Genomic DNA, 24,444 nt, shown 5'->3' with positions numbered 1-24,444 from the left:
TTCTCTCTCTTACTTTGGCTTCACTCCTCATCTTCTCCAGAGGCTCCTGCTGCACTTTTTCTTTTCTCTCTCTTACTTTGGCTTCACTCTTCATCTTCTTCAGAGGCTCCTGCTGTACTTTTTCTTTTCTCTCTCTTACTTTGGCTTCACTCTTCATCTTCTTAAGAGGCTCCTGCTGTACTTTTTCTTTTCTCTCTCCTACTTTGTCTTCACTCTTCATCTTCTCCAGAGACTCTTCTTGTATCTCTTTCTCCTCCAGTTGTTCTTTATTTTAAGAAAATAATCATTTACTTACTCATTAACTTAACATTGTTCATATTGTGCAATATAATGTTAATATTTACCTGAGGTTATTATTGCTGCAGATGACATTCCACTTTGGTCTTTCTTGTTGTTATCTAAGACCAAATGAGAAATAAATAAATACCACTTCACCTTAAAGTTCTTTGAACTTGTGTATTTTTACTACAGCTGCTGGTTTCCAGTTACCAGATCTGGGTATGGTGTCTTCAAAGAGAGTTGATTGATGAAAAGTGAGCCTCTTCAAGCATCTGGTTTGGTGAATCACCCTTTTTTCTGAACTCTTATTCACAGTCATTGCTTTGTCTTGGCTTACATAGGCCTGCTGCATCTGAAAAATGATGATTGACAAAGAAAAACAAGGTTACTTTAGCTCATCTAGATGTAATGTTCAGATTTGTTATGTAACAACTGGAATTTGGTGCTGTAATCGTAATGAGCTCATCGCCGTTTCTCTGTCCTGTACATATAACACACAGAAATGCAAGAAGACTATGGTGTGAAGACGTGTCTCCCGGGGCTCCGCAAAGCAATGACAAAAATATTGGTTTAAGACGCATCCGCATTTACTATATCAGCCCTGTAGGCTCTAAATAACCGTTCTTGCCGCCGAGCATCCGCTCGTTTATTTATTTTTTTTATTTTTTCACTCTCTGAGGTCGGGAAACCTACTTTTGACAACTTCTGGGAAAGGCCGTAGGAGCTTCTTTCCTGGTTGGCTGTGGTGACCGTAGCAGTTGCGTCCGGGCAATCAAGTTCTCCCACTAAAAGCCTCACCATTTGCTCTTCATTTTTCTTTTTGTACAATGGCAGATAAGAGGGAGCACCGTCGAAAACGGGGTCAAGCCGGCGCGGGTGGTTCTCAGAGCCCGGAGCTGGGCCGCGAATCCCAACGTGACGCGGCTATCACAGAGAGCAGCTACGAGCAGGGTGCGGGCGCACCGCTCGGTGAAGCCACATTTACCAGAGCATTGGAGGCTCTGAAACGGGACATCTGCGACAAGCTTGAATGCAAGATTGACACGGTTACCCATACACTGCGGTCAGAAATATCATCTGTGAAGGCTGAGTTTAAAGCTGCTATAACCACCCTACAGGCCACCGTTAATGCTCAAGGGACTACCATTAAAGATTTGGAGCTTTCAGCTACAACCTGCAGTGACGACCTGACTTCTCTTCAATCTGCTGTAAAGGTCCTAACGGAGGAGGTCAGACAACTCCAAGCTAAATGTGAGGATCTAGAAGGAAGATCAAGGCGTAACAATATTCGCCTTGTTGGCATCCCCGAGGGTTTGGAGTCTTCCAACCCTAGGGAGTTTATTTCCCATCTCCTGCAAGATCTTCTGAAACTGAATGAAGCACCCTTGTTAGATCGGGTTCACAGGTCCCTTGGGTCAAAGCCCAGAGAGGGAACGCCTCCTCGCCCACTTCTCATTAGAGTCCATTACTTCCATGTCAAGGAACAGCTGCTACGTCTTGCAGGGGCAAATTCTCCTCTACTTTACCAGGGCAGAAGGATTTCCATTTTTCCAGACTTTACACCTGCAGTGGCTAAAAAGCGTTCACAGTTTACTGGTGTCAAGCGCCTTCTGCATTCCTGTCCTGGGATCAAGTTCTGCCTGTTCTACCCTGCGGAACTGAGGGTGACACTTCCAGATGGAGTTATACGTAAGTTTACTGATCCTGCGTCTGCCACGGACTTTGCCAATAAGATCCTGGGGGGCCCAGCCTCTCAGGGTACATAAGTGTCTTAGTCCATGGGCTGATATGTCCATCTTGCTTAATTTCTTTGAAATAATTTTTTTTTTTTTTTTTTTTTTTTTTAGGATGTGTCTCGTTCTAATATACTCTCATATAATCCTTGATTTGTCTTTGCCTTGTAATGCACGGAGCTTAAACTCAACTGGGACTTCGAATGGTTGGGAGGAAGTGCTCAGGGGTGTGTTTAGCGAGGGGTGCGCGCATCTTGTTAGGGAAGATGCTTCAGCATTTAGGGGGAAGTTTGGGTGTTTTTTGTTTTTATGTTGTACTGTTCTGTACACTGATTTTGTTTTTTGCGTGTTTTTCATTGGTCAGCTGTGGCTTTTCTCAACCTATGTTTTAATATGGCACCGCAATTAAATATTAATAATCAACAAGCAGGTTACTCATTTAAGTTCTGTAGCTGGAATTGTAAAGGCCTGAACCAACCTATTAAAAGGAGCAAGGTCCTTCATCATTTGCAATTTTTGGGCGCCCAGGTTGTGTTCTTACAAGAAACACACCTAAAAATTTCAGATCATTTTAGACTTCGCAAGGGGTGGGTGGGTCAACTCTATCACTCTACATTTAATTCCAAAGTTCGTGGTGCTGCTATTTTAATACACAAATCAGTGCCATTTGTTTCTTCTAAGGTTATAGTGGACCAGAATGGTAGATTCATTATTGTGAGTGGTAGTATTTGGAACACTAAATTTATTTTTGCCAATGTTTATGCTCCCAATTGGGACGATCCAAATTTTCTTAGTATTCTTTTCACTAAAATTTCTGATTTCTCTTCCCACTATTTGGTTCTTGGTGGCGATTTTAATTGCTGGCTCGGGCCGCTGGATCGATCCTCAAATAAGCCTGGTAGGCAATCCAACTCTTCCAAAATTATTAATACGTTCCTTAAAGAATTCTCTGTTATTGATGCCTGGCGTTTCCTCAACCCTACACGTAGAGAATACACCTTTTTCTCCCCTGTTCATCATACATACACTCGTATTGATTACTTCCTACTGGACAGTCGACTTACTTCACAGATTCGCTCTTGCTCTCATAGTGCTATTGTCATTTCAGATCATGCTCCGTTGACTCTAGATTTGGCAGTGGGCCAATGTTCTCCGCCAGCTCCATGGCGTTTGAATACACGCTCGCTGTCAGACGATAAGTTCACCACATTTCTGAATTCCAAGATAGACTTATTTATAGAGACAAATACTACACCCGGAATATCACCCTCTATTTTGTGGGAAACATTTAAGGCTTTTATCAGGGGACATATTATATCTTATGCTGGTTTTGAGGCAAACCAAAGGAAAGCAAAATTGTCCGAGCTCATAATACGCATATCGCAATTAGACGAGTTGTATGCCGTTTGCCCGGCACCAGAGGTCTATAATGATAGGCTGTCTTTGCAGACTGAGTTTGATCACCTGTCCTCTGCTCGGGCTGAAGAGATGTTGCTGAAATGTCAGTACTCCCAGTATGAATATGGGGATAAGGCCAGTAAACTGCTCTCTCATCAGCTCCGTAGTGCAGCAGCTGCACACTCCATTCCTCGGATTCAGACATTAAGTGGTGTCTCTATGGATCCTAGAATAATTAATGACCAATTTCGAGACTTTTATTCATCTCTCTATGCGTCTGAGTGTGCATTTAGTACGGAGGCTTTGGACTCATTTTTCAATCATCTTAAGCTCCCATCAATCGATCAGACACACAGCCTCCAGCTGGAGGGACCAGTAACTGTAGAAGAGATCATGCAAGCTATCAGCAAACTGCAGTGTTCTAAGTGTCCCGGACAGGACGGGTTTCCGGTTGAGTTCTATCGTAAATTCATGCCTAAACTGGCTCCGCTCATGATAAATATGTATAAGCACTCACTGGAAGTTGGATCCCTCCCACCCTCTCTACTGCAGGCATCTATATCCCTGATCCTAAAAAAGGATAAGGATCCACTACAATGTGGCTCATACCGTCCCATTTCTTTGTTAAATGTGGATTATAAAATCCTTGCTAAACTTCTAGCGAGGCGTGTAGAAGCAGTCTTACCATCTCTAATCAATCTGGACCAAACAGGCTTTATTAAAGGGAGATACGCCTTCTCTAACCTTAGACGTTTGTTTAATGTCCTTTACAATCCCTCAGACTCCAACAGCCCTGAGTTTGGGATCAGTTTAGATGCTGAGAAGGCTTTTGACAGGGTAGAGTGGGGATACCTCTTTTATGTTTTAGATAAATTCGGCTTTGGTAAAATATTCATCTCCTGGTTGAAACTTCTTTATACTTCCCCGCTTGCCGCTGTCAAAACAAATGGCACATGCTCTGACTTCTTTCCCCTGTTTAGGGGGACTAGGCAGGGCTGTCCTATGTCGCCATTGCTATTTGCAATCGTAATTGAGCCCCTAGCCATATCGCTAAGATCAAACCCAGGTATCACCGGGGTTTTTAGAAATGGTATAGAACAAAGAGTCTCCTTATATGCAGATGACTTGCTTCTTTATATCTCAGAGCCAGCATCCTCATTCCCTTTGGTACTTTCAATACTTGAACAGTTTAGCCTTATTTCTGGCTATAAACTGAATCTTGCTAATAGCGAACTGTTTCCCCTGAATGCTGCTGCACAGAAATATCAGTGCACAGCACTGCCTTTTCGAGTTGTATCAGACAACTTCACATATTTAGGGGTTAAAATTACAAGTCATTTTCATGCTCTTTTCAAGCTTAATTTCGACCCACTTGTGGAGAAAGTTAGGCAGGATTTGGACAGATGGTCTCTACTCCATCTGTCTGTAGCAGGGCGCATAAATACAATTAAAATGAATATCCTCCCCAGATTTTCTTTTCTTTTTCAGTGTGTCCCTGTATTTATTCCAATTTCCTTTTTTGTTAAATTAGACAAGATTCTATCTGGGTTCATCTGGAACAAAAAAAACCCCAGAATACGCAAGACATATCTTCAAAGACCGAAAAAGATGGGGGGGATGGCTTTACCAAACTTTATGTTCTATTATTGGGCATGTAATATTCGTATTCTCAGGTATTGGCTACAGGGGGAGGACACGAATAATGCCCCGGCCTGGCTCAGTTTGGAGACTTCTTCCTGTGTCTCAGCCTCTTTACCAGCCCTGATTTATGCCCAAAAGCAGCCTCCGAGTGCAGGTTCTTATAATAACTCTATTGTCAAAGTTACCTTGAAAATATGGTATCAATTTCGTCGTTACTTTAAGTTGACCTTTTTTCCCCTTCAATCACCCATTGTGAAAAATCCCTCTTTTCAGCCTTCGTTAGCTGATGGTGCTTTTTATTTGTGGGCCTCTTTGGGTATTAGGTCTTTTTCTGATCTGTACATTCAGAATACATTTGCCTCCTTTGAACAGCTCTCATTGAAATTTGGCCTTCCAAAAAGTCACTTTTTTCGCTATTTACAAATCCGGAGTTTTGTTAAGGAGAAATCCTCTCAGTTTCCATCTAGACCTTCTTATCATGACTTTGATAACCTTCTATCGCCTCCCCCTTCATTACAGGGCCTGATCTCCTGTTTGTATGGGAGAATATGCTCCTTTGGCAATTCTTCAATCTCGGCTATTAAATTGGCATGGGAGCAGGATCTGGGGTGTGTGATTCAGGATGACTCTTGGGATAAAATTCTTTACCGGGTCCATGGCTCCTCATTCTGTGCCAAACACGGGCTGATTCAATGTAAGATTCTGCACCGTATACATTGGACTAAGGCCAGACTAGCTCAAATATACCCCAATCTTAGCCCTGATTGCGACCGTTGTCATCAAACACCTGCCTCTTTAATGCATATGTTTTGGTCATGTTCATCCCTCAAACAATACTGGATTAATATTTTCTTGATTTTATCTAAGATCACCCAGCTAACCCTCCAACCTGTGCCCTTAACTGCTTTGTTTGGGGTTCTTCCTGATTCAGTTGCCTTGCCGACGCCTCAAGCGGATCTGGTAGCATTTTTCACCTTATTGGCAAGACGCAGAATATTGTTATGTTGGAAGTCCCCTTCCGTCCCATCCTGGGAAATCTGGATCAGAGACGTTTTGCACTTTAGCAAACTCGAAAAGATTAAATTCACCCTACGCGGGTCTACGGCCAAATTTTTTAAGACCTGGCAACCCTTTTTTGACCATGTTCAGACTTTGCGGTCTCGCAATGCTCCCAATTAGCCAGCTCAGACTCTATCATATTTTATTTTTTTCTTATCTTATGTTTAAGTAAGAGGCCTAAGTTTAAGTATATGGATTCTATTGTGCCTGCGCCCTAGTATTTATTTAACTACTTTATACATATTTTGTTTTCTCTAACAGAATTGACTTATCCCTATCACTAAGCTGACCACTTATCATCTGTGGTTTTTTTTTTTTTTTTTTTTTTTTTTTTTTTTGTGTGTTTTGGTTTTTATGTGTCTGTGTGGGGGTGTGGGTTCTGGATACTCTCCACATCTCCTTTGTACACTCAGGAACTGTTGTCTTGTACCCTTGGGTTTGTTACTAGTATTATTAGATTGGACTTTTTCCTTTTTCTGTTTGTACACCCACTGGTACTGCTATAATCATGAGGTGGGAATGTATGTTTTATATTGCTTTATGTTCTTTAAAAAGAAAACGGCATATTGTTCAATTTATCTTTTGTAAAAGTCGATGCAAAAACTTTAATAAAAAAAAAAAAAAAGAAATGCAAGAACAAGAAAAAAATTATAAACCAGTTTCATGTTGGTATTGATTGTTTTAGAAACAAATCAAACTGCAAGGAATGAACTTTAGCCCCCTATTTGTGAGTAAAAGCATTTTGTAATAGTGCACCACTATAAGTGCCTGTGCTGATTTGTTAGCAAATAGTTTTTGGACCGTCCAAGTCCTCAGAACTCACTGCTGGTATTATACATACACGAGCACGATCATTAGATTTACTGCAGCTTTCTACTCCTCCTCATGACCTCACTAAAATGGACTGCAGCTAACTCACCTCTTCCTCAAACACATCTTTTCTGAATTGTCTTTGAATTTATCTGGTGGAGGTTTCCCATCATGTTCCATCCTCTTCGAATAAGCTGAGTTCTTCTTCTTCTTCTGGCTCCTCCCTTTAGGGGTCACTACAGTGGATCATCTGCCTCCATCTTATTCTATCCATAGCCGCCTCCTCGTTCATACCAACCCTATCTATATCCTCCATCACTATATCCTTGAACTCCCTCTAAGGGCTTGCTCTTTCCCTCCTGCCTGGCAACTCCATATGGAACAATATATTCACTATGCCTCTTCTACATATGTCCAAATCATGTCAGCTTTGCCTCTCTAACTTTGTCTCCAAACCGCTCAACATGAGCTGTCTCTCTGATGCACTCATTTCTAATCTTCTCCATTCTGGTCACTCCCAAACAAAATCTTAGCATCTTGAGCCCTGCCATCCCCTGCCTGGCCTTTTGCACTGCTTGTTGCTTTGGATGCTTGACTCCAGGTATTTAAACTCATGTACCTTCAATACCTTTACTCCTTGCATATTTCATATGAGCTGACCATCTGACGCAGAAGAATACAAAGACATATTTTGTTGAATGCACTGAAACAGAGGACAAATTTTACCTTTTCCATGGCCACTTTGTGAATCATTTGTCCCAAATGTTCTGCTTCATCCTTTGAATCATCTTTAGATTCATCTTGTGTGGGTCTGCTATCATGTGTCCCATCCTCTTCAGATGCTGCCACCATCTGTTTTCAGAGAAGACAACAATATGTTTGGTCATTTTTGATGGATTGATTGTGGAAGCACTGAAACTGAGGATGAATTTCACATCTCTTTGTGGCACAGGACACCCAGTTTTGTTTTTCATGGCTACCTTAGGAATCCTTTTACGTTCTTGTTCTTCCTCCTCTTCTGAATAGCCTTCAGATTCATCCTGTGTGGGTTTCCAGTCATCTGTCCCATCATCTTCAGATGAGCTCACAGACTGTTATTAGAACAGAAAAATATATATTTTACTCATTTTTCATGGATGTGTGGAAACAAAACACTTACATCTTTAACTGCAGGAGAAGAAACTCTGCTGGATTTTTCCTGCCCACCTTAGGAACCCATTCCCTCGCTTCATCCTCCTCCTCCTCTTCTGGATTGTCTTCTTGTGTGAGTTTCCCCACATCTGTCCTATCATTTTTGTAAAAGACCACCATCTGATTTTAGAAAAGTAAAAGTAAAAAGGTAAAAGATTAGTAATCAGTGAAAACACTAAAAACAAGCACAAGAACATACATTACATACTTTTCTCTTGCGCAACTGGTATGTCACTTTTTGTAGATGCTCCACCCCCTTTTTCAAATCCTGTTTAGTTTCTCTTATTGTGGCTCCGGCACTACAGGCAACCTCACCCTGACCTGGGCTCACCATCTGTTTATGGTACAAATTAAATATGTTTTGTTCATGATGGAGTAAATGATTATATATGAAAGAAGTGCAACCAATCAAAACTCTTACCAAGGGAATCAGGGCACACATACCTTGTTACTGCTACACTGGAAGAGCGTTCTGTCTAAAAGCTCCTCTGTTCCTGATGACTGCTGCTCTTCCTTGTCAGATCCTTCACTGTCCTCGTCCTGCACAGATCCTCTGTCCTCTCTCCTTTTCCTTTTATTTGCTGCATATGTTGCAATTGCATTGGTGGTCAGTGCTCGGCTCTGGAGTGTGTCCTCTGCAGGGTCCTCAGCTGTGCAAAGCAATATTACTAAATATGAATAAATGTAAGTGTATAGATAAATATATGACTTCACTTTAGCTTATTTAAATAACCTTGATAAAATCTTTTGGCTGTGATGGCATCATGGCACATAAATGTTGCCACTCTGTCGTAAGATTTACGTCCCAACTGTCGCTTGGCCTGAAAGAATAATGTTTTAAAAAGAAACCACATGAATAAAACCCATGACACTTTAACCTACTTCATTGTGTGTCAAAAAATAAAAATGAAAAGTTTTCTCACATAAGTGCTACAGGAGGAACGTAGCATGTTGAAGGTGGGGGCAATCCCCAGATTCATCATCTCCCAGGCTGCCTTGAAAAATACCGGTAGTCTATGAAGAACACCTCCACTAGAACTGTGGAAAAAAGTCGGTGCCTCCGAACCGCCTTCAACATACTCTCTGATATGATTGTAACGCTGCAACCAGGTATACTCATTCTTGTACAGGGGGACAGCTGCTTGCCCATGGTATCTTTGAGTTTTGTGCTGTTTAACCTAATACATGAAAATACATTTTTATTCAGCTGAATAAAAAAATGTCTATGTATACTTAGATTTATATCGTTTTAGTACATACACGGATGATGCGGGCACCCTGCTTAGCTTTTTCTGCCATTTCAACCTCCTCAGTAGTCATGTTGATGATCACTCCCTTTCGGTGACCAGTTATGGCAATAATATATCCGCCCAACAGTCCAAAAAACAATTTCAATATTGTTCTGCTCTGGGGTTGCTTCTCGAGGTCATCTGTAAAAACACAAAGAGAACACTACATGTATTAATATGCTATGCTAACACATACACTGCATTTACATGTCCAGTCCCTTGTGCAGATTATAGAGGGATTTTACAAGCACCATGTCTCAAGGACCATGCAAGTACCACAAAGTATCAAACAAATTTTCCAGACCAACCATACAAAAAACCCAGTTTCCAATTACAAAACCCTGTAATGTGTCTTAAGATAGAAGATAGAAAGAGATAAAAGTCTCACGCCCCTTGCCGCCTCTACATATAGATAACAAATGCAAATGTGTTTGAGTAGTAGAAATGGCTGTTATAATGGCTGAGTGTGTGTGTGTGTGTGTGTGTGTGTGTGTGTGTGTGTGTGTGTGTGTGTGTGTGTGTGTGTGTGTGTGTGTGTGTCCAAAATATAACTCTAAATATTGAATGTAAATCTGTTCCAGATACCATAACTTGTAACTTGTTTTACTGAGGGTTAGTTATGCTCAGTTTCTGGCATGTTGAAAATAAATGAAACAAAGGAAAGAAAATGTGTAAGTTAACCAGTGTAATGAATCTGAGAATACAGGGAGTGCAGAATTATTAGGCAAGTTGTATTTTTGAGGACTAATTTTATTATTGAACAACAAACATGTTCTCAATGAACCCAAAAAACTCATTAATATCAAAGCTGAATGTTTTTGGAAGTAGTTTTTAGTTTTAGCTATTTTAGGGGGATATCTGTGTGTGCAGGTGACTATTACTGTGCATAATTATTAGGCAACTTAACAAAAAACAAATATATACCCATTTCAATTATTTATTTTTACCAGTGACACCAATATAACATCTCCACATTCACAAATATACATTTCTGACATTCAAAAACAAAACAAAAACAAATCAGCGACCAACATAGCCACCTTTCTTTGCAAGGACACTCAAAAGCCTGCCATCCATGGATTCTGTCAGTGTTTTGATCTGTTCACCATCAACATTGCGTGCAGCAGCAACCACAGCCTCCCAGACACTGTTCAGAGAGGTGTACTGTTTTCCCTCCTTGTAAATCTCACATTTGATGATGGACCACAGGTTCTCAATGGGGTTCAGATCAGGTGAACAAGGTGGCCATGTCATTAGTTTTTCTTCTTTTATACCCTTTCTTGCCAGCCACGCTGTGGAGTACTTGGACGCGTGTGATGGAGCATTGTCCTGCATGAAAATCATGTTTTTCTTGAAGGATGCAGACTTCTTCCTGTACCACTGCTTGAAGAAGGTGTCTTCCAGAAACTGGCAGTAGGACTGGGAGTTGAGCTTGACTCCATCCTCAACCCGAAAAGGCCCCTCAAGCTCATCTTTGATGATACCAGCCCAAACCAGTACTCCACCTCCACCTTGCTGGCGTCTGAGTCGGACTGGAGCTCTCTGCCCTTTACCAATCTAGCCACGGGCCCATCCATCTGGCCCATCAAGACTCACTTTCATTTCATCAGTCCATAAAACCTTAGAAAAACCAGTCTTGAGATATTTCTTGGCCCAGCCTTGACGTTTCAGCTTGTGTGTCTTGTTCAGTGGTGGTCGTCTTTCAGCCTTTCTTACCTTGGCCATGTCTCTGAGTACTGCACACCTTGCGCTTTTGGGCACTCCAGTGATGTTGCAGCTCTGAAATATGGCCAAACTGGTGGCAAGTGGCATCTTGGCAGCTGCACGCTTGACTTTTCTCAGTTCATGGGCAGTTATTTTGTGCCTTGGTTTTTCCACACGCTTCTTGCAACCCTGTTGACTATTTTGAATGAAACGCTTGATTGTTCGATGATCACGCTTCAGAAGCTTTGCAATTTTGAGACTGCTGCATCCCTCTGCAAGATATCTCACTATTCTTGACTTTTCTGAGCCTGTCAAGTCCTTCTTTTGATCCATTTTGCCAAAGGAAAGGACGTTGCCTAATAATTATGTACACCTGATATAGGGTGTTGATGTCATTAGACCACACCCCTTCTCATTACAGAGATGCACATCACCTAATATGCTTAATTGGTAGTAGGCTTTCGAGCCTATACAGCTTGGAGTAAGACAACATGCATGAAGAGGATGATGTAGACAAAATACTCATTTGCCTAATGATTCTGCACTCCCTGTAGAATAACAGTGATTCTAATAACAGGCCTCACAGAGTGTCTGACCTTGGTGTGTGTGTTTCTGTGTGTTGTGTATAATGTGACACAGTGGAGCTAATAATCTCAAAGAATATCTGACAAACAAAATGTATGTTTTCATTAAATCATAAAATAACTAGAGAAATAAATGGTAATTAACTGAGTTTTAAAGCATTCGAATTGGAAAGGGATTAAGTTACAATGGATGTTCTTGTGAAAATGTCCTAAAGACAAATCTAACTGAAGTAGAATCACATAAACTGAATGAAACATGAAGTGATTGAATATGAATGCTCTATGTTAAGAATAACAATGAAAATGTAATGAAGCATTCACAATTTTAAAAGCTACACATTGATAGATAAGGTGTGGGAAGATATGACGTCCAGTAGGAGAAGGGGGGGGGGGGGGGGTGAACAGGTGAGGTGAAGAAGAGATTTTGTGTTTTTCTTTTTTGTCTTCTGCAAGATGAGCAGCCCAAAAGATTGGATCGAAGAGGTTCACAGTTGAAAACCTGTCCAACCTGTGAATTCATTCCTTTTTGTCTGCTCATTGTTGCTGTGTTAGGCGGTTAATTTAGAAGGATTTTGATTTACATCCTTCCTCCAACCTCTCCTCACCAAAGAAAAGAACACACTCAGCATTAGCTTAGAGCATCTTAGTTAGATAAGTAGAGTTTAAGTAATCTGATTATTGTTTTGTGATTATTTTATTTTCCTTATTCTTATTTAATTAAATTTCCTGCAATTAAAGTTTAAATTGTGGACACCTTTTATGAAACAATAAAAGTAAAAGTCTTATTCTTTGTAAGTGCAAATACCTCTTACACTTTATTCTAGCCATAATAATGAAAATTATCTTTACAATCATCCCAGAAATAACAAGATCAAAATGTACAGGGCTCCATCTTAAGGCAGAGCTGCACATATTTCACTGCAATGGTGATGTGTTTTAGCTCTGGCTTCATGTGCATTACATTGACCAAGCTGCACATTATTCTTAAATTTAAACTGGACATTAGACAGAAAAGACATAAGCTCAGTTTCAGTGTGTGGGTCACTGTGATGTAAAGATCTGTAGGGGCTTTGTCTTAACCCAGATCTGAAGTCTGTATAATCACTCTTAAGTAAAATGAACATTCAGTGTCATTGTGATCATTGCAGTGATCCATACCCAGTGCGGCAGCGTAGTAATCTTCTGGGGAGTCCTTATCAATGAACAAAGCATGTTTTTTGGCTTTGACAAGTCTTTCAAAAATGTAAGCACAATACCTTAGAGACTTCATTATTATCATGTCATTAAAGTAGGTAGAGGTATAGATGTGTATTATATACGTAGGTAGTCTTAGATCTCCGCACATTCAGCTGGTGCACGACTACTTCACGGCCAACATCTCTGTTACGTGCCCTCAGTTCGACCAAAAGGGCGTTGAACCTTTTTTTTCCAAGTCTGACTTGTGGTGGTGACATGTTTAATATATATTTCATGAAAGCAATAGCATCCATGAGATAAGCTCTCTGAGTTGTTGGTTTAAACCCTTTTGCTTGCAGGTGTGCTAGAAACTCCAAAGTCAAAAATACAAATTAGTTCATGTGTTAAACTGATATGCATGCAGTAAGAAACTAATAATCCTTCAAATTAAACACTTACTCACGGACTTTTCCATGGTTCCTCAGAAACAGAAGGTCAACGTTTGGAATCGCTGGGTCTGCCATGATTTTATAAATGGATGACATGAGTGGCTCGCTGCTTTGCATTGTCACGTATTTTTCTGCTAGGGTTCACACCTTCTGCATGGGCCCTAAATTCTTCCACCAGTCTTACTGATGAGGCAAGAACAGACGTCATATCAAAGTACATTTGTATTGGTTAACTGGAATCCATAGCTGTGCGTGGTCATGGAGCTGCATTTTCACCTGCTGGACATCACAACCTGAAGAGTTTACTGGTTTCTAAAACATTGCAGAGGCCTTATTGACAGTATTTGTCTACATATCTGTGTGAGCATGTGTATCTCTTTATTAACATGCTATATTGGCCCAGTTTATTTTTCTTATCATTGTTGTGAAGGACACCATAAATAGCATTTGTATTTTCTGTTGTACAGTTCATTTGCTGTTATGGATAAAAAGTGTCTTTTTTTGTTTCAAAATAGCTGATAACTATTCACTGATAGCTGCCAACATCTGAGAATAAATATAATAAATATGGCCTGTATTTATATAGCGCTTTACTAGTCCCTAAGGACCCCAAAGCGCTTTACATATCCAGTCATCCACCCATTCACGCACACATTTACACACTATACATAGTTTAAAGTTGCTGAATATAGTGTGTAACTAGTTACATAGAGCATTATTATATTTTGTGATGAAATCATATGGCACATTGACTTCTGAGGAAAATTCTAGACGGCAACCGCCATCAGTAAAGGTTGCCTACCCCTAGCCTAGAGGAACTGACTCTCTGAAGACCAATCGAGTAGGGATCGCTATCCCAGGATGGTCAGTCATACGATGCACTTTAGTATAGCGCATCACAGGACTGAACTGCCAGCCATGCAGGAGGTAAGATGCAGCAGATCCTCTCTGATGCAGCCACCCCAGCCACAGACCGGCAGGTGGTTCAGGAACATTCAGGGATAGTTTCTCACCAGAAAAAGCTATCAGACTTCTGAACTGCAGACATTCGGCACACACCATTACACACTGACTACAACTACTGGACTCTACAAACTGTCACTATAAACCAATTTAAATCCTTACTGCACAAGTTTTTTCTTGGATAACTGTAAATTCCAAACAAATTCTCTTAATATTAATACTTTAGTATTTTGTTATTTATTATTATTATTAATAAATACATTTTCTTCTTTAATATAACTGCTCACTTCTATATGTTCATGTAAAGCTGTGGCTACAATGTTTACTGGTACATGACAATAAAACATGAAACTTGAAATTTTACAGTAGTAAGTTTGATAAGATATATTATTTACCGTAGTGAGGGGCTTTGCTGGGTGAAAACCGTTTACGTCTGTGATCTCAAGAACTGGAATAAAATTATTAAGGATTTGTTTATCAAAAGCAAATGAAAAAATGTTTCACAATGAGGTGTACTCAATAACAGAAACAATACTCACATTTGCACGTGGTTGAACAGGGACTGGGTTTGAGCTCATGATTCCTTTCAAGTTCACACTCTAGCAACTGCTTCACCACCTGTAGCTCAGTGAACAGTATCTGCATAGTGTTTGAAGTTGAGGAGCAGGAGTTTCTGGAGTGAATGTCTTTTTTTTGGTTTTGCTTGGAGAGTTAGGTGCATGCTTGGGATGAGTAAATCAGGGATATGCTGCTGAATGAGAACCTTGGCTGCTGGAGACAGAGGAGGCTGCAGATTGGATGGGTGGTGATGAGTAGTGTCACTGGCAGAGAGAGGAGGCTGTAGGTTTGGTTTGGTAGAGTCACCCAGAGCCGTGTGAGGAGGAGCAGGCCGAGCTGTTCAGGATCATGGTCACTGTGAGCCTTGCTGTCAGAGGGAGGAGCAGGCAGGTGGATCAGTGTATCATGGTCACTGTGAGCCTTGCTGTCAGAGGGAGGAGCAGGCAGGTGGATCAGTGTATCATGGTCACTGTGAGCCTTGCTGTCAGAGGGAAGGAGCAGGCGGTGGATCAGTGTATCATGGTCACTGTGAGCCTTGCTGTCAGAGGGAGGAGCAGGCCGATGGTTCAGTGTATCATGGTCACTGTGAGCCTCGCTTGTCAGAGGGAGGAGCAGGCAGGGTGGACTCAGTGTATCATGGTCACTGTGAGCCTTGCTGTCAGAGGGAGGAGCAGGCCGGTGGATCAGTGTATCATGGTCACTGGGAGCCCTCGCCTGTCAGAGGGAGGAGGAGGAGGGTGGATGAGGTGATGATGGCTACTGGTGAGTCTTGCTGTCAGAGGGAGGAGGCAGGCCGGGTGGAGTCCAGTGGTGATCATGGCTACTGTGAGCCTCGCTGTCAGAGGGAGGAGCAGGCAGGTGGATCAGTGTAGCATGGTCACTGGGAGCCTCGCTGGAAGAGGCTATAGCAGAAGCAACCTTTGACCCTTCCTCCAGTGCCTGGTAGATGCCCCTCCTCAATTACAGCATCATCCACTTCATCCATGTGTGAGACCATTTGTGGTGTGGGATTTGATGCCCTCAGAAGTGCCAAGTTCTTTAGAATGGGTTTGTCCTTGGCCTTTTGCATGTAAAGTTTAACAATTATAGGTTTCTGAAAAGTTAGTATTAGTGATTAGGGTTAAATTGAAACAGTTTTCTGTGTAACCATTAGGGGTGCAACGATACTCATATCGATATTGAACCTTTGTAGAAGTGCTTCGGTTCGGGGCGCACTAGATCGAACAATATAAAATTTTTAATTTATTTTATCAACTTTCCTTCTGACGATGCTGTCTGTGTTAAGCGCTCAGTGGATCTGCGCTCTACAATGCAGCCTAGGCAGAGTAGTCGAATGCAGATTCACTGAGCGCAGGGCTAGCCAGATAGAAGTTAAGCTCTCCTTGCACCATGGCAAATTGAACCTCCCCCACCCTCATTCAGATCTGGTGTTTGGAACTATTTTGGTCTTCATGTGAAGTATGACCCTAAAGGTAAGCGTGTCATGGACTAAAGTAAAACAGTATGTTGGATGTGCCACACAATTCTGAATTACATGGGGTGGGAACTAGTGTGTTAGCGCAGTTAACTCGTTAACGTGTTGGCTGTCCAGCCCCAGGCACGGGCGATCCGCGGGGCTGCCTACGGAGATTTGCCGGGTTGTGGTGTTAAGGTCATTTCAACAAAGATTATAGTTGCTGACAGCACTAGTGGGAACACAACCAATATGACTGCACATTTACTCCAACATCATCCTAGCTGAATACAAGTGGAAGCAGACAAAAACAGCAAGCATGCATGCTAGAAACTTTACCGAGCCATTCACAGTTGTGAGTACACATGATTCTCCTTATGGGAACCTAAATATGTTTAATATGCTGCTGAGAATATAGCCCAGAAGAAGCATATTGTATTGTTTAGTTCTGCTGAGCCAAATAAGACAGGTCAGGGTGAGAAAGTGACAGCCAAAGAAAAGCTTACCACAAAACGGAAAAGTTATGACAAATCAGACTATAAGGCAAAAAGAAAGTGCAGCTTTATGGTTTCATGGACAAAAGAATTTCTGTGGCTGCAATATGATGAGCTAAATAACCAGGGCTGCACATAAGTGGTCCGCAGGCTGGATTTGCTGTTAAAATAAAATACTGCACAAGAAAAGAAGTTAATATTATATAATTATACAATATTATACTTTAATGTATAATATTGTAAAGGAAACAAAACAGGAAACAAAACATAAATCAAAAATTGCTCTCTTTTTATTCAGGCTACTTAAATTTTCTTTTGGGCTACCAAAAACTGAGAACTCCTTGCCCAAAGGATACCAGGGAATTCAAATTTTGCGAGCCCTGAGATATGTTTTTTTATTACTTTTTTGTTTCAGCAACATAAAATCTAAAAACTGTAAAACTTTAGTAATTTTAATAAATGACAAATTAAAAAGGCATGAACATTTTTTTTGTATCGAAAAAATATCGAACCCTATACTATATTTAAGTTTAAACCGTGAATTTTGTGTAACTATCACCTGAAGTAACCATATATCAAAACTGTCAGTATTTTACTTATTTGGGCATCCTTCATGTTTTTATCTATGCACACAACATGCTTTCTAGAGCTCTGATGTATTAAAATGGAGCACGGAATAAGAGAATTATCCTGTATTCTTCTATAGAAACTGGAAGACTTTCATTTCACCAGAGTAACAAATATGTAAAATGCAAAGGCCAAAATGTAAGTCCCTTTAACATAAACATCTGATTCCAGATGAGGTTGTCTTACTAAACACAAAAACCACACAGAAACACCACAAAACTAATAACATACCTGTAATTTGTGGACCTTTTCCAGGTGCTTGTCAAGCCGATTAAGATGTTTTGACTGACATAAGCGGGACTGGCAAGTCCAGATTTGTAGAAAAGCTGTAAAAATAGTAAAAAAAATTCTGAGTAGGAGGAAATAGAAATTGGATGTGTAAGATAATTGAATCAAATCAGTGGTTCTTAACCTTGTTGGAGGTACATCAATCTACGACTTCAGTATGCCTATCCACCTACTCCTCTTAGTGAAAAATAAAATGCTGTTCCACTGGTGCACAAAATGAGCCATGCATGTCAGACCCTTGCCTTCCCCCAACCCCTGAGATTTACTCTGTCTCAAATCCTAGCAAGTTTGTATTTATCTATGAAAAACCACTGTATCAAATAAATGCAGTGCTTAGAACAAATGTGTAGGGACAGTAAATATAAATTTATCTTTCAGAATTTATTAAGACACTTACTGCCGATGAGAAAATTGGCTCAAAAGAGTCAGCTCAGTTTTATTTACAAACTGTCTTGTGACTCTTAGGTGCTGAACAATATCAGGTATAGAAATGTCCACATATGGGACACTTGTGTCCATTTCTGACATAGTGATGCCTTTGAGTCTTTGAGGCTGAGAACCCTATCTGTTTCTCTGTCCTCTGTGGCAACTGACTGCTGACGAACGCCCCCTGTACACAAAAAGAAGACGCATACAACTACTAAAAAAGTTTTATTTTTTGTCTTACTCTTACTTAATATTTACAAATGCCAATGAAAATAAATTATCTGCAGTACTGTTAGTAATTCTGACTACTTTTGATTTGACCTTTATATTCTGAACATATATATATGGTTTTTAAATGTCTTGTGTAAATCAAAAACCTCATGACTACTCCTCATGACCTCACTAAAATGGACTGGAGCTAACTCACCTCTTCCTTAAACTCATCTTTTCTCAATTGTCTTTGAATTTATCTGGTGGAGGTTTCCCATCATCTGTTGATCTCTTCAATGAGCTAAGTTCTTTCCTTCTTCTGGCTCCTCCCTTTAGGGGTCACTACAGTGGATCATCTGCCTCCATCTTATTCTATCCATAGCCGCCTCCCTCCTCACACCCAACCCTATCTATATCCTCCATCACTATATCCTTGAGCTCCCTCGAGGGCTCGCTCTTTCCTCCTGCCTGCATACTGCATATGGAACAATATATTCACTATGCCTCTTCTACATATGTCCAAATCATGTCAGCTTTGCCTCTCTAACTTTGTCTCCAAACCACCCAGATGAGCTGTCTCTCTGATGCACTCATTTCTAATCTTCTCCATTCTGGTCACTCCCAAACAAAATCTTAGCATCTTGAGCCCTGCCATCCCCTGCCTGGCCTTTTGCACTGCTTGTTGCTTTGGATGCTTATTAGGCATTAAGTCACATGTAATCTTCAACAGTTTTACTCTGTATATTCACATGAGCTGACCATCTGACGCAGAAGAATACAAAGACATATTTTGTTGAATGCATTGAAACTGAGAACAAATTTTACCTTTTCCATGGCCACTTTGTGAGTCATTTGTCCCAAGGATTCTGCTTCATCCTTTGAATCATCTTTAGATTCATCCTGTGTGGGTCTGCTGTCATCTGTCCCATCCTCTTTCAAGCCTTTGCCACCATCTGTTTTAAGAGAAGACAACAATATGTTTGGCTCATTTTTGATGGATAGATTGTGGAAGCAGTGAAACTGAGGATGAATTTCACATCTCTTTGTGGCATAGGACACCCAGTTTTGTTTTTCATGGCTACCTTAGGAATCCTTTTACGCTCTTGTTCTTCCTCCTCTTCTGAATAGCCTTCAGATTCATCCTGTGTGGGTTTCCAGCTACTGTCCCATTGACCAACTCACAGACTGTTATTAGAGCAGAAGAATATATATTTTGCTCATTTTCCATGGATGTGTGGAAACAGAATATTGACATCATTAACTACAGGAGAAGAAACTTTGCTGGATTTTTCTTGCCCACCTTAGGAACCCATTCTTCTTTGCTTCACTCTCCTCACACCTGTCCTATCGCTTTTAGAAAAGATCACCATCTGTTTTAAGAAACGTAGAAAGCAAAACATAGAAAATAAAATAATTTCCAACAGTGCATTTTGAGATCCAAGCATCCCAGAAACTGCACAGACATATGTCAAACATAACTAAAACCACCAGTATAGGTTCATCAATCCCAACGGAGAGTGTTTGGTAGCGCTGTCCAAACACTGTTTGTACTGTTTCTAATCATAACTCTGGTTTTACGTGACCTATTAACAATTAAGAGAATATCATTTGAAGTCCGCACTTTCAACACAAGTTGAAATGGAGACTGGGCTGTGTCCCAATTCAGAGCACGCACGCTTGAAGTACGCATTCTGAGTGCGATTACATCACCGCCACGTGACGAACTGTCCCAATTCTGAAGTGTACTCCAAATGCGCCTCTTTTACTTCCCAAATATCAAGCGTGGTCCGGTGCACGCTTCGTTGTCCCATATATCCCGCAATTCATAGCGCGGCCATGGGTGTGGATAATTTTGCCGCATAATACGGCAGAAGGCAGCAGCTGAAGAGTAAACTGTCAAAAGTAAGTACTGAATATTATGTCACTTATTTATGTGCGAATGTTTAGAAACCTAAAATATTTGCATGAAGTGTTGTGGCCGCATGTCGGCAAAGTTGTGTGACATTAGTGATGTTTGTACTTCAGCGTTAACTTGGTTTTAAAGCTTCTACTTCTAAATATATATATAGTTGACCTTAATCTTACAGAGAATGTGATGATTTGATAGATAATTAAAATCAGTCGTATATCCACAAACACAACAAGCTGAAAGTCAGTGATGCTGCTCGGTTTGCAGTCCTGAGATCACGGCAGAGCAAAGCAGGATTCACTGCACTGTTAATGTTAGCTATGTTATATATTGCTGCCTCTGTTCGGTGGTGTCAAGCCAAAACGGACTTTAACGTGTGTTCTAATTAGTTAACTGTTTTAGTCCTTAAGCTGAAAGAAAGATGCTTTAATCACAGGAGTCACACATGTGTCCACTGTACCATCTGGGAACTCTTCTTGTTTAGCACTCGGAATAACACAAACACTAAATCCCTCCTTCTCTGGTGCTGTTTTGTAGCAGTGTATACACCTGAGACTGTCACCTGTCTGTCTGTCCTGCACTCTCTCTCTGATTGTGTAGAGAAGAAAAAAGTCTGAACATGTATTTATAAGTTACACTTGTAGAGGAGGAGGAGGAAGAGCCAGCAGCAGCTGACAGATGGAGAAGTATACAGCCTGTTCCCTGTTTGTGGTTGACTGCTAGAAAAGTTTACAATATGTAGTTGTCCTAAGTCAGTCTTATTAAGGTAATGTTAAAAATAATTTTATAATAATTTGTGGGAGAAAGTACTCAGGGTCTTCAAGTTAAAAACTGTGAAAGGCAGCAACAAGTTTAATATTCAGAAACCTAAAGTATGTATCAGCAGCAGAATGGACCTAAAAATAAATGTTTGTTTCAGTTCTATGAAGCTTTGAGTATTGAGTATGAGGATTAGATTTTTTTTTATTTTTTTTTTTAGATTTAAGTATTTATTGTCATTGTCAGGAACAATGAAATTGTGTTTGGGAGACTTTCATACAACCCATAAATACAATAATGAAAAAGACAAGTAATATCCTCTTAAAACCCAAGTGTAAAAATTTAACCCAGTGTGACTCCAGTGCAATAAGACAATCCTTAGCATACATAAAACATGGCAAGTAATGTTCATAAGAAATTCAGACAAAGACCTGAGAAACATGACAAGGTACAACAATGCAACCCATTCAATATTATTGTACTGTGAGATATGATGTCAGATATGATAGTTATCTATTTAAAGAAGAGGGGGGGGGGCGCTCAACTCTTTCTCTATCTTCTTAAAAAAACTTTAGAGCACTTATGGAAATATGTGATGTCTTGATGAATCAAGCAGATATTTGAAGTTTACACAGCACAATTCTCGCATGAAAAATATCTTAAAAGTTTATTTTGTGACCCAGAAAGAGTAATATTTCAAACTCTGCCACTCTTGGTGGCTTCCTCACCTTGCCGGTTTTACCTAAATGGATTCTGGAGATTGCATTTCGTCATTCCGAGCTGATTGGAGACCAGAACAGCCAATCAGATTTTTTTTGTATCCAAAAGTCTGTGATTGGCTGTTTTTTGTGGCACAAATATAACGGTGTAGAGAAAGAGTTGAGCGGCGCAGGCAAAATGTTTGAGACGCCAGCAACACATTGCGAGCGAGCGCAAATGGAAACCGAGGGAGAGGGGCTGCTGTTGTGTGTATGATAGAGAAGTATCTAAGGATATTTTTTGTAAATTACATGAATGAATTTGTTCACTCAAATTCAGCTTTTCTTCATTCAAAATAAATTTCCCCTCAAAATGAACATTTTAATTGGCAGTTTTTTGGTTGGAAAAGTGGCACAAAAAGAGCCGCCATAAGCCTGGGTCGCTCCATCTTTTGTCTTGACGCCTTAAATTGGTCATGTGATTTCGGGCACGTCTGTCAACCGCAGAGGTTATTGTGTTAATTCAAATTCACTAAGAACACAATGACTATGCATTCAGATCACAAGTCTGATTGCAATACCTGCAAAACAGGAAGGCTGAAAAAACAACAAAAAAAAGCAAAAAGAAACAACAACCAAAAACACAAAACAAACAAACGAAAAAATACAAGGTTTTCTACAAGGTACCTGTTTGTATTCATGTAACTTTTGAAGGTTAGCTTCATACCTGAGAGCTGTAGACTTTTAAATTCGTCATCCATGGTGCTTCGAAAAACTCTCATGAGAAATATCCGCTGCCGTACTCATGATCACATGACATAGATGATTCTGATTGGCTGCTCAAATGCTCATTAGAGGCGGAGCATTTTTATAACATTAGTTACCATAGGGCTTTGGAGCGTGACTAACAATGGGGTGGGCGTGGAAAGGATTTTGCTGATGCGCCATTTTCGTGGTCAAAATAAAGCGCAAGCGAAAGCTAGCCCCCCCCCCCACAAGAGCGGAGCGAAGGCACACAACAGCCATGGTTCCTATTTGCTCTGTGTGGTCGGGCGCCATGTTTGATCGCATCAACCGGCAAGAGAATAAGCTTGAAAGTGGTTTATCTTTTCATTCTTTCCCAACCTGGAAGCAACATGAGGCAGCTTGTGTATCGGATATGACCTAAGCCAGATCTATCCTGGATAGTAGCTAGGGTTGCCAACCGTCCCTTAAAAAACGGAATCGTCCGTATTTAGAAACAAAGAAACACCCTCCGTCCCGTATTGAGCTAATAAGGGACGCACTTTGTCCCGTAATACAGTGATAATCAAAAGTAGTCTATAACTTTTAATGGAATGTGCTTTGTTTGAAAACATAATTCCCAGCCCCTCCTGCTTTGTGACCAATGAGCTGACAGCACACTTATGACAATTCGAGTATGACAATTCAGATTACCTCTTGACCCCATTGGTCTGGAACGCTTACGGAGAAAATACCGGAAGACAACAGATGACCACAACAAGAAGCATGGCCAACAGGGAAACAATGTCAGACTGCCGGTGCAGTTTCTGACGACAGGCATGAAGTGGTATACACTGTGCGATTTCTTCAGTCACGCTATTCAGCTCCTGCTCAAACTGCACGATTGACTCGCAGGGGTTAGAAGTTGGTAGGTCACGATGCAGAGTCTACACGTACCCCGACTGATGCCAACCTGAGTGTCACTGTGCTTGAGTACATGGGGCCACAACAGAAAATCTGTCGCTCGCTCTCCCTCTCTGTCTTTCACTCACACAGACACACCACCACCATCAACTTTGCTAAATTGCTAATGAAAAACATGATCAGGCAGCTGTGATTGAGCAGCAATGTAAATCCAGCTATTTTCACGGTTGTTGTGGTCATGATAATTTTGTGATGCCACATCAAAAAGGCTCGGATGAGGTTTCCAAGTTTAGACGTGCCTCCATCGCTTGTGTCCAGATCACACGCTGCACAGCCGTGCTGCTCCATTTTTTTCACCGACGTTTACGTGTTTGCGCGTGAGCAGTGTGAATAGCTACGGTGACACCCTCCATCCGACTAATTGATGGTCGGGAGCTGGTCGTGAGGTGTTAATCACTTCTCGTTACCCCACGTATACTACATGATGCACGATGAAGGCCAGAATCGGTTCATTATTAGAGATGGTCTAAAATGGCAAGCTGAAAACTGCACAGTGTAAGCCCAGCATTAATAGTAATGTTTGTTCCCTCAGAGAAAGGGAAGAATGGAAAAAGGAAAACACCTGGCTGGAAAAAGTTAATATGGGCATGTGCAGTGAATATCAGTGCTATGTGGCCAGAAGTGATAATATAACTTATTTTGTGTAGTAAACAACTGCAAGGATAGATGATTACAACAAATAGATCACTAATACATAAAAGATATATATTTTAATAATGATGATGAGTTAAGATGCGTAATCATGGGAACAAGCGGGTTTACAAACGGGAGCAGCTGATTAGCATTAGAAAAGCTGAAATAATACCTCAAATTAAGCCAATTGTACCAAATGCACTAAATGTGCACTGTTACAAGAATATTTTTCTTTCTATTGTTTTCTATTATTTTAAGTTTTCTGGATTTTCATTGTAATGGACGAGACTCAGCAGCAGATTAGAATAACAGTTACACATTTAATAAATCATGAAGTTACAGACTGGCAAGACAAATTAGAAAACCTGTTCAATCCAGAATTTGAGTTTGTGTTCCCTCAGCTAGA

At 40.7% G+C, this 24,444-nt stretch overlaps 1 protein-coding gene across 1 annotated transcript; it reads right to left on the bottom strand.

Annotated features, from left to right (window-relative positions):
• Window positions 1-182: 182 nt before the first annotated feature.
• Window positions 183-9,237, bottom strand: LOC309695579 (uncharacterized protein). The gene is made up of 8 exons (XM_082516321.1): window positions 8,845-9,237; window positions 8,556-8,761; window positions 8,320-8,445; window positions 8,127-8,231; window positions 7,647-8,011; window positions 490-631; window positions 345-398; window positions 183-264 (listed from the first exon to the last, which is right to left on the bottom strand). Exons 1-5 carry the CDS (start codon window positions 8,963-8,965, stop codon window positions 7,670-7,672), a joined length of 900 nt encoding a protein of 299 aa, XP_082372447.1. The 5' UTR covers window positions 8,966-9,237; the 3' UTR covers window positions 183-264; window positions 345-398; window positions 490-631; window positions 7,647-7,669.
• Between the last annotated feature and the right edge of the window lie 15,207 nt (window positions 9,238-24,444).

This window comes from Aulonocara stuartgranti (assembly GCF_965226115.1).
Source record: "Aulonocara stuartgranti genome assembly, chromosome: 19".
NCBI classification, from domain to species: Eukaryota; Metazoa; Chordata; class Actinopteri; order Cichliformes; family Cichlidae; genus Aulonocara; species Aulonocara stuartgranti.
This window is presented reverse-complemented; position numbering and strand designations above follow the sequence as displayed.

Excerpts from the sequence above, each read along its gene's own strand:
- LOC309695579 (XM_082516321.1), bottom strand. The coding sequence starts at position 8,965 with ATGTGGTTTCTTTTTAAAACATTATTCTTTCAGGCCAAGCGACAGTTG. Across the intron at positions 8,762-8,844 it reads AGCCAAAAGATTTTATCAAG|CTGAGGACCCTGCAGAGGAC; the intron begins GTTATTTAAATA and ends TGCTTTGCACAG. Across the intron at positions 8,446-8,555 it reads TCCAGTGTAGCAGTAACAAG|ATGGTGAGCCCAGGTCAGGG; the intron begins GTATGTGTGCCC and ends TACCATAAACAG.